At 38.1% G+C, this 10,850-nt stretch overlaps 2 protein-coding genes across 2 annotated transcripts in view; one reads left to right on the plus strand and one right to left on the minus strand.

Annotated features, from left to right (window-relative positions):
• Positions 1-8,303, minus strand: part of LOC125225066 (NBAS subunit of NRZ tethering complex-like) — a 77,407-nt gene extending 69,104 nt beyond the window's left edge. Inside the window, 10 exon segments of the mRNA XM_048128583.1 lie at positions 813-899; positions 2,348-2,452; positions 2,700-2,918; positions 3,840-3,995; positions 5,055-5,229; positions 6,263-6,357; positions 7,023-7,156; positions 7,643-7,776; positions 7,893-7,990; positions 8,108-8,303. Coding sequence (XP_047984540.1) covers positions 813-899; positions 2,348-2,452; positions 2,700-2,918; positions 3,840-3,995; positions 5,055-5,229; positions 6,263-6,357; positions 7,023-7,156; positions 7,643-7,776; positions 7,893-7,990; positions 8,108-8,179 — 1,275 coding nt within the window. The 5' untranslated portion in view covers positions 8,180-8,303.
• A 303-nt stretch (positions 8,304-8,606) lies between these two features.
• LOC125225049 (unconventional prefoldin RPB5 interactor-like protein) lies at positions 8,607-10,524 on the plus strand. Its single transcript, XM_048128560.1, has 4 exons — positions 8,607-8,745; positions 8,818-9,061; positions 9,289-9,919; positions 9,994-10,524. Exons 1-4 carry the CDS (start codon positions 8,716-8,718, stop codon positions 10,481-10,483), a joined length of 1,395 nt encoding a protein of 464 aa, XP_047984517.1. The 5' UTR covers positions 8,607-8,715; the 3' UTR covers positions 10,484-10,524.
• Positions 10,525-10,850: the final 326 nt, after the last annotated feature.

Below are 10,850 nucleotides of genomic sequence, written 5' to 3' on the forward strand. Positions count from 1 at the left end.
CCCATATATTCCCATAAACACAGCGAATTGTCAAGTATCAATGTCCCGCGGTCGGAGCTCACTCAGGTAGGCTAGCGAAGCTCGTGCCAAAGACTGCTACTGTTCTTAATGTCCAGTTTATAGCAAGGTCGACCTTATTATGTACGACGGAAGGTATATAGCTATTTAAACGAATATGGTTTTACATATTACCTTTCGATCTGAACCACTACAGAAAAAACCGGCCAAGAGCGTGTCGGGCCACGCTCAGTGTAGGGTTCCGTACTTTTCCGTATTTTTCTCAAAAACTACTGAACCTATCAAGTTCAAAACAATTTTCATAGAAAGTCTTTATAAAGTTCTACTTTTGTGATTTTTTTTTATATTTTTTTAAACATATGGTTCAAAAGTTAGAGGGGGGGGACGCACTTTTTTTTCCTTTAGAAGCGATTATTTCCGAAAATATTAATATTATCAAAAAACAATCTTACTAAACCCTTATTCATTTTTAAATACCTATCCATCTACATACCACACGTTGGGGTTGGAATAAAAAAAAATCAGCTCCCACTTTACATGTAGGGGGGGTACCCTAATAAAACATTTTTTTCCATTTTTTATTTTTGCACTTTGTTGGCGTGATTGATATACATATTGGTACCAAATTTCAGCTTTCTAATGCTAACGGTTACTGAGATTATCCGCGGACGGACGGACGGACGGACAGACAGACATGGCGAAACTATAAGGGTTCCTAGTTGACTACGGAACCCTAAAAAGGGTTTTATGACCATTCGGACATCTTATAAAATGTCCACTATGTTGGTACTCACGCTGTCATCGCTGCGGGCTCTCTTGGACGGCAGCACGTTGGACTCGCACTCCAGCACCATGAATGTCCCGGCGTGAGCCATCGTCACCTACAGAACAACAAAATATTCATTTAGACAAAGGATTATTTATTTTATATAGGACTAGCTTTTTCCCGCGGCTTCGCTCGCGTTAGAAAGAAACAAAAAGTAGCCTATGGCACTCTCCATCCCTTCAAATATCTCCACATAAAAAATCACGTCAATTCGTCGCTCCGTTTTACCGTGAAAGACGGACAAACAAACAGACACACACACTTTCCCATTTATAATATTAGTATGGATTTACATACTTCATAATAAGAATCGTACCTGGATTTTTTAGCGCCACCTATTAAATACTATAATAACTACACAAATTTATTTTCAAAATGTATATTGTCGTGATATCATGATTTTGAAATAAAGAAATATGTCATTCGTTCTTATAAAACATAAAAACACGCAAAAATATTTGGGGAAAATATGACTGTGGCTTCCAGGCTGCAAACAGCGCCATCTATTTTTAAGCCTAAAATGTCCATACATATCAGAGGTACACTTTATTGTATGGTCTTTGTCAGTCCAGAATTAAATGGTTCTTGATTTAGAGATAATTAATATTTGATTTGTAATGTTACACTATTTATGTCACATTCCCATTTAACTCCCAACAGCCCGAGATTTTTTAAAAAGGTCTACGGTTTTCGGATAATTGCGTAATCGTAAAATGATCACTGACTTGTCTTACAGATTTAGGGCCAGGAACATTAACCACATATAACAGACCGATCAACATCTAACAGCACTGAAGTATGAAATTTCCTATTAGTGTAGCCGACTCTTAAGGTTCGGCCACACTAGGGCGTTTATATAACGTAGAGGTAGCGGAGTGGAATGCGAGCGCATTCAGAGCGGATCGGCGGCGCATGCGCGCTCGCGCGGGCACACATAACACAGCGCGCATTGTGAGCGGACTTGTCTGAATATAACTAAAATAATAAATAAATAAATATTGGGGACACCTTACACAGATCAACTTAGCCCCAGACTAAGCAAAGCTTGTACTATGGGTGCTAAGCGACGATATACATACTTAAATAGATAAATACATACTTATATACATAGAAAACATCCATGACTCAGGAACAAATATCTGTGCTCATCACACAAATAAATGCCCTTACCGGGATTCGAACCCAGGACCGCGGCTCAGCAAGCAGGGTCCCTACCGACTGAGCCGGACCGGTTGTCAAATATGACATGGAATATGGATTAAATGTTAACCATTTAGGTAATTGTTTTATTAAAATGTTATTTTGATTTCTTATGTGTCATCAATACTTATTAGAAGTTTACCGTTGCAAAATATAGGCTTACAAGAGTTACAAGTTACCATGTGCAGAACGCGCGCGATCTGCTCCGTCCGGCGCACCGCCATCATTGCGCTCCGCTGACGTTGCGCTCTCAAAACGCGCTAGTGTGGGTGAGCTTTTGAAGAAAATGATTATATATCATACCCTGGGTGCCCCCTGGAAGAACTCCGGTTTCTTGCCCAGGATGTTGATCATATTCTCTATGTTGCACACAGACACTGCTCCGCTGAACCGAGAGAGAATCACTTCCTGCAAAAAGAGTCAATGGTTATTTTTATAATTCAAAATACAAAATGTTACGTTGATAAGTTGAACTCATACCGCGGGTTCATTAAGGTGTGTACAGTCAATTGGAACCCTAGGCCACTGTAGGACTATGTCATAGTGACGTTATAAATCAGATTGTAAGAAATCTCTTACTGCTTGTCATTTTGACATGGTTGTATTGGTTGACTGTACCTACTCATTATTGTAGCACGAGGCTGTAGTAATGTACCTCGTCACTCCACCAGCTGACGTCACTGGCGTGGTGCGACAAGGCGTCATTCTCCTGCTTCACGAGCGGGTTCTGCAGGTCGCACTGAGGCTGCGCTGGTAGCGGGTAGCGGTGCAGCAGCTTCAGGAGCGGGAGACGCCAGACCGTGACGTCACCGTTGCAGTGCAGACAGACCAGCTTCGAGTTGTCTGGGGATACCACCATTTGGACTATGAAGGCCTGGAAAATAAAGTGTGGTTAGCAATGTTTCATGTTACGACGCGAAGACGTTGATTAGAATAAAAATTACAACTGAAAAAGTAAATTCATTCGTTCAGACACAGGAAGCTAAAATAGCCACGCTCAGTGTTGAATGGAGGGTTTGAATGGGCATAAACGCTCCGGCTGTCAGTAAAGGTACTTAAAGTGTTCCGGCTGATTCGGTCGGTGACAGTCACATTTATATCTTACAAAACCAAAGATGGAATAAATCAAACTTTGATTGTGGACCCCTGTAACGGTATGCAGTCGTAACTGTCACAAGCACAGAGAACCTCCTATAGAGTAGCAATCTTGTATATTTTGTTCGCGATACGAGTCACCAGTGTTTGGGGTGCGAGGAGCGGGCGGGGAATGTGTTAAGCGCGCTGTGATTGGCCGTTTCAAGGACGGCGGGCAGTCGCGCCAGATGAAAAGGGACAGAAGTATGACTGTCCCTCTACTGACGCGTAAGTGGCCAATGTAAGTTGACCTATGCCGGCTCTGAATAAATTATAAATATGACTTATTTGTGGAATGTAATGCCGTCTGTTTTTAAATTTGAGCTTCTTGTTACCTTTCCACACCATTTCACACTACAGGTGGACATCTTTAAGGCATCAAAATACCCTTTTCCAATTTTTTAGTGCGAAAAACACGCGCTGCTTTCGGGTCTGTTACTTGGTCGATACTGATCGGGCACGGCGAGCGCCCGCGCTTATATCAGTGCAAATACTAGGAAGGCTGGCGACCGCGAGTCGTCTTGTAATGGATGTCTATAGGGGTTGGTCTGTGGTCACAAGCCACTATTTTATTGGCTAATCTGTCACAAACATAGACATATTCATTCGTTCCATTCGTGCCAGCTATTGTGAATTGACCTGTACTTAAATAATCACTTACCAAGTTCTTAGCAGACGCGAAGGGCACATAGAACTGGAAGCCCTGGTTGGCGAGCTGTGTCTCCAACTGGTCGGATACCACTGAGAGCTTGTACCACGGGGCTTCGTTCAGTATGCGCCAGGCGGTGATGCCAGCGCTCAACGGTGAAGACGGGTCCTGTGGGATAAAAAGGAAATAAATATAGGTATAGGTAATGAAACAATCTAGCTAGGAATATACTTAAATGTTGACCAAAAATAACCTGGCTGGAATACCGAAACCTTTGAGGTTCCTGAGTGTTGTATTTTTTTATATTTTATATTTATTGGTTTACCAACAATAGGCGAGGCGAGACGACTAAAAAAACTAATTAGTCCGTCAGTTAGATTATAAAAGAATTTAAAGACACGTATTTTTTCTGTTTTCTCAGAAACGAAAAATGACAACGGTAAAGTGCGTTGAAGTTTCGCGTGACGTCACGCCTAGGTACAATTTTTACTTAGAAGTGACGTCACGAGCCCCCACTGCGGAACTTTGATGCTCTAAATGTATCTTTGTATTTTTTCATTAATTAGAAAAAGCAAGGTAGTTTAGATCGATGAGAAAAAGCGAAAAATATGTGTTTAGTATTTTTGGACGATCTAACTGACGGACTAAACAGAATGCAATTTTTTTTATGTAGTCGTCATCCCTATTGTTTACACCACCACCAATTACCAACAATTGTATGATCGAGTAGAACGGAAAACTCGAGCAGTAATAAAATGTGGTGTTAAGGTTAGCCAGTCTTTCTTTGAAACGTCAGTAAAGCAGGGGTCTGAACTACTTGACTTGAAAACTGTGGCAGGTCGTGTGGCTCGCGAATCGACCTCCACATCCACAGTCACCAAACCCGTTGTCGAGACAGCAATGTGTAAATCGTCTGCAATAGACGCAAAGGCCTGTGATGAAGCCACCTTGACTGCAGCCCGCGGCAGGCCAGCCACCAGGAGTGTAGCATGGGTGGAGCAGTGGACGACTGTCCCCGCGCCGCCGGGGAAGCTGAAAGAGTGGTGTAGCTCGCAGCCCTCCACGACGATATGAGACGGCATGTCACCTTGACTGCAGCCCGCGGCAGGCCAGCCACCAGGAGTGTAGCATGGGTGGAGCAGTGGACGACTGTCCCCGCGCCGCCAGGGAAGCTGAAAGAGTGGTGTAGCTCGCAGCCCTCCACGACGATATGAGACGGCATGTCACCTTGACTGCAGCCCGCGGCAGGCCAGCCACCAGGAGTGTAGCATGGGTGGAGCAGTGGACCACAGTGCCGGCGCCTCCGGGGAAGCTGAATGAGTGATGTAGCTCGCAGCCCTCCACGGATATCAGGAAACCGCGGATCCGACCGTCGTATGTCACCACCAGGACTTCCCAGTTCCTGCAAATTAACCCGTACTATAACTATTAACTGTTTTAAAACCGGCCAATAGCGTGTCGGGCCACGCTCAGTATAGAGTTCCGTAGTTTCCCGTATTTTTTTCAAAAACTGTTCAACCTATCAAGTTCAAAATCATTTTCCTAGAAAGTCTTTATAAAGTTCTATTTTTGTGATTTTTTTCATATTTTTTAAACTTATGGTTCAAAAGTTAGAGGGGGGCGCATTTTTTTAACTTTTGGAGCGATTATTTCCGAAAATTTTAACAATATCAAAAAATAATTTTAGTAAACCCCTATTCATTTTTTAATACCTATCCAACGATATATCACTGGTTAGGGTTGAAATGAAAAAAAAATCACTCTCCACATTATGTGTGCAAAAATAAATTAACCACTGATATAATTGTATGATATATGTACCGATTCGTTATACTTACCTTTGTTAGTCAAAAGAACAAATATCTGTAATCATCACAGAAATAAATATCCTACCTAGGACTACCGGGATTCATAGGTAGGATCACTACCCTACCCACTAAGCAAACCGGTTGTTAAAAGTGGAAAATGTATAAATATTCCCATAGACCTTTAAAAAATTTTACCTATAAAAAAATTAAAAGCGCAAACGAAGGACCAAAAATGTAATTCAAAAATTCTGATAAATTTAGTCGAAAATTATGTTACGGCCGACTAGCCGACTAATCGGCCACCCAAGCGCCGACTGGTCGGTAGTCGGCCTAGTCGGCCAAATCAATAGTCGGTACATCCCTAGTTCCTAGTTGACTACGGAACCCTAAAAAAGGTCCTTAAAATGGTCAATATTCTAGATGTGAAACCTCTTTCTTCGTAACGTTATATTACTGTCGTAAAATGTTTAAACAGGCAACAATTTTAGTGAAAATTTATTAGTTCCATTTTATTTCTACTATTTCATGTTGCAGTTGCACATACAAAAGCAGTCCTTCCCCCTCCTAGTCTAGTTTATGGCAATTATTGCAGTTATAATACTTATGATTTTTTGTCACCAAACTTACCATTTGTTGTCCTTCACCCTGAGTGGCATAAATATGATGTCCGCAACTGCATGGGTGTTGTCAGTGCACTCTAGCCCACCCGGTCTTGTACAGTCCTAGATATCAAATATAGTTATTTCCTTTGAAAATATTACCATAAATAAAATATTAATATTAAAAATCAGCAGTCTTTACAAAATTACTATAGCAGGAACTTTAATTAGAATAATATTAGACATTTATTTGTGTGATGAGCAACAGATATTTGTTCCTGAGTCATGGATGTTTTCTATGTATATAAAAGTATTTATATATTATATATATCGTTGTTTGAGTACCCACAACACAAGCCTTCTTGAGCTTACCATGGGCCTCAGTCAATCTGTGTAAGAATGTCCTATAATATTTATTTATTTATTTATTAGACATGCTTTCAGATTTTACATTTGTTTTTTGGTGTCTGTATCTGTAATGCTAGAATGGTAATTTCTGACATACATTAATGCATTATTACTACCTGCCTAAATTCAAGAGTTCACAAGATAAAGAGATATTTATTTGCGAAAATGTAGTGTTATCAATAGGTTAACAGAATTAATAATGTGCACACATTTTGCTTGAAAAAGCATGCAAAATATTCTAATAAGCTAGGTACTAAATCTAAACATTATATACAAAAGTATGTTGTACAAGCTTAGTCTACAATTCTACACATATTATACAATTATGAAATAGACATAACTAATTTTAATAGCAGTAAAATACAAGAATTTTTACTCACAGCAGGTATATTAAACAGGTTGGAAGCTGTCAGGTCAAAGAAGCTGACTACACCATTCCCGTAAGCCATGGCCAGGAATGAGCAGTCCGGACTCCACACCAACTTGCGCCACTGGGGATATGCATCTCGGGAAACTATAAAAAATGAAGCTTTATGTTGATGTTGTAATATTTATTTATCTAAATAGATAATGATAGACAATGGGGCTAAATATACATAAGTCATTCATCCACACATTCTTTATCCTATCATATCAATAGGGAGGCCCAAATATATTTGGGCATTTTTTTGTTATAGACGTTGAGCTTTTGTGAGACGTATTCAAAGATGAAATGAATCTATCTATCTATCTATCTTTTTAGATAATCCTGACTTTTCTATACCTAATCAAACACTCTGACCTGATGAAAAACCTATTTTATAAATGAAAAATAAATTATTTTCCCAACCATTACCATTTATTGAATAAGTAAAAAAAAATATTAAAACATATTTTTTTCCATAGATCTTCTTCTTCTTTAGTCGTTCCCTCAATGCTGAGGATCGTGACATCATGTCATTCTTATCATTCTTTCTTTTTTTCCATAGATCTATCATCAATTTTTTCAAGGCTATCTCACCTGTAGTCCGAGCCGCTATAGTGGCATACTCCGAGCGCTTTGTCCTGATCTCCAGAATATTATCAGTCAGGACTGCAATCACCTTGCCTTCGTCCCCGAGCGCTATGTGCCACTTTTGCTGTCTTTCCTTGCATCTAAATTTTGTCAAAGTTAATTATTAAGGAAAAAAAGAACTAGCTTTTTAAAACTTATGTTAATCTATGTAATTACATGTAGTATAAATGTAGAATGAATATGTGAGGAAACTTACGCTGCTATGCTGTCAATGAGGCTCTTTTTGGGACCGAAAAACTTGAACCATCGCCAGAGAGTTGATATATTTTCCGGAAGAATATTATCCGGTTTTTGCTGTGAAACCAAATTTTCATTAATTTTAACGAAAATATAATATACTTGGTTCACTTTGCAATGCTGTATTAACAGTTTAAGCTAATATTTTACCGAAAATTTAATGAGAAAACTTACGATGTATTCGGGTTCAGGTTTCCATTCAGAAAACACGTATAACTCGTGTAGGATAGACTTGTTTTCCTCCATTGTGAATCTATTTGATTGCTAATAAACTATACAAAGGGGTCACAAAGATTTGTATACCACATTACACTGAAATATTTAACAATCTTGAAAATAATTTCAGTGTTGACGAAATTGAACGTATGTTTTTGACAGTGACAGAAAAGTATTGACGTTGTGATCGTGGTTGTGATTGTAATGGAGGGCTTGGTCAGAATTGGTAGAGGTCACCAAAAGATTACTTTCAACTGCAAACATTCAATCCAATTTTTATTTGGTTTGATTTAATTATGAAAAATAATTTCAGTCCTATTAAATTCAATATGAAATTGATTTAATTTTGAGAAAGTAACAAATACGTTGCTTTAAATAGTTTTGTTTTGAAGTAGTGTTTTTAGGAACTATACCTTTCTCTAAATGTCACTATTGTCAAACAGTTCCCTGTTTTCAGGTTATTTTTATGCTGAAACAAAAACACTATACTCTAAAATCGTGTTTTAAAATTTTATACAGTGTGTCTGACTGTTATTGTCTGTTGTATTAAGTGTAATTGATAAACCATGAATATTTTGTCAGATATATACTATAAGGTAACAAACTTACTTAAAGTTTTACGCAGTTTACAAAACAGTACTTTTATGATTGTTTTTGTTGTGTTTCAGAGTTTAGCAAAAAATGAAGAAAACCTTCGTTTCTGGGAGAATTACCTACATACTTTGAGGACAGTAGACTTTAGTGTGTATGCCGATAAGTTGAAAGTCCCAGCATTGGTGCCTGTGGGCAGCAAGGTATTCTTTAGAGGTGTTTTAAAACATACCAATGAAGTTACCGTTGCTCTGGGCGCTGACTATTTTGTTAAGTGCTCGTTGTCACAGGCAGAAGTGCTTCGGCAGCATAGAATTAAAGGTATGTAGCACTAGATAAAAGACTCCTGTGTATTGATCTGCCGTTTCTGATAAAACAAAAGTAAATTTATTATTTTGCATATTTTCAGAGTATTGACTAATTGTTAACTAAATTGTTAACTACTCATATTTTATTCTTTGTAATTAACTCAAGGAAGAAATTACATACCTTGTGAAGTATCATACTTATCAAAAATGTACATGCTTATTAAACTTTATATTTTTCAGATGCCGAGTCTAAAGTAGAAGCTCTGCGAAAAGAAAGAGAATACATTCAAAACCAGCTCCAATTTGGTGCTGAAAATGTATTAAAAAACCAAGGACAAGAATTAATAGAAGAATTTACTGAAGAAGAAGATTTAAAATGGAGAGAGAAACACCGGGAGAATATGAGACAGTACAAACAGAGAAGCAAGACTGAGGAACCCAAGCAAGAGGTGGATGATGAGGAACTGTGGAACAGACTTGAGGAGCTGGAGCTACGAGAGGAGCTGGAAGAGGAAATGGTAAAACTAGCGATAATGAATGAAAAACCTATTAATAACTTGAAAAGAGGACATAATAATAATGTAGAAACAGACACAGAAGATGTTCCAAAACAGGTTATTAATAATGCAAAGGAAAGGCATACAAGAAATGTAGAAGTTAAGAATAATAAAATCATAAGAGAAAAAGATAATCATAAAAATGATGATAAGATGGATCTTCTAAAACAAGTAATTGATAGACAAAATGAATTGAAAGAGAAGCTGACTGATTTGAAGAATAAAGAAACTGCTGCTAGTCAAACTGAAAAGGATATTTTGTCAAGATTAGATGAAATGGAGCAATTGGAGGAGTTGGAAGATGAAATGGATAGGTAACTTAGCTTCTGCTGTTGACTTTGTACATGTAAAGTTAAAATATATTCTGATATTTATTGTTGTTTCACAGATTGGATGGAATTCTACAAAATGAAGATGTAGAAGAAGCTGATGAGGAATCTGAAGAAGAACATTCATTGAAACAGCCGGCGACTAAAATAAAAAGAAGTGTGTCTTTTGCTGATGAAGATGACAGTGAAACATTGGAATTAACATTCACACATACAGAAACAGAACCAGATACAACACCTTATGATAAGAAGAAAGGAATAAGGAAGCCTAGCGACATTTATGCAGCCTTTTCTAACTCATTTACTGAAACCACGTCTATTCTAAAGAAGTCAAAGTATGACAGAGACTTATCTCCATGTGGACCTAGACATGAGAAGAGAACTAAAGTAGTTGATTTTCAGGAAGCAGAAGACAATCGGAAGATGAACAAGACTATTGTTGTTAATGATGTGGTTGAGAAAGTGGATGAGAATGATAACAAATATGAGAGTGGCGATAAGAGGCCTATGAGCTTATTTAAGAAAAGGAGACAGCAAAATCTAAAATGATTTAAAAAATTGTAAATACTTACTATTAATTAAATAACTTTTTAGCATAATTCTGTGTTTTATTATTAACGCCTCTCCCTATAATTTGTGAAAAGAAAGAGGGTATGTTGATTGAAAAATTAAATAGTGCTACTGGGTGATTTCAAACTTGAAATCATGGTGACAGTAAAGAAACGACTACAATGTGTGGATTATCATTGATATAAAATCCATACTAATATTATAAATGGGAAAGTGTGTGTGTCTGTTTGTTTGTCCGTCCTTCACGGCAAAATGGAGCGACGAATTGTCATGATTTTTTAAGTGGAGATAGTTGAAGGGATGGAGTGTGACATAGGCTACTTTTTGTCTCTTTCTAACGCGAGCG

Source organism: Leguminivora glycinivorella, chromosome 4, assembly GCF_023078275.1.
Source record: "Leguminivora glycinivorella isolate SPB_JAAS2020 chromosome 4, LegGlyc_1.1, whole genome shotgun sequence".
NCBI lineage: Eukaryota > Metazoa > Arthropoda > Insecta > Lepidoptera > Tortricidae > Leguminivora > Leguminivora glycinivorella.

Coding starts and splice junctions, on each gene's coding strand:
- LOC125225049 (XM_048128560.1), top strand. CDS start 8,716: ATGAATATTTTGTCAGATATATACTATAAG. Junction 9,062..9,288: donor TCGGCAGCATAGAATTAAAG/GTATGTAGCACT, acceptor TATATTTTTCAG/ATGCCGAGTCTAAAGTAGAA. Junction 9,920..9,993: donor TTGGAAGATGAAATGGATAG/GTAACTTAGCTT, acceptor GTTGTTTCACAG/ATTGGATGGAATTCTACAAA.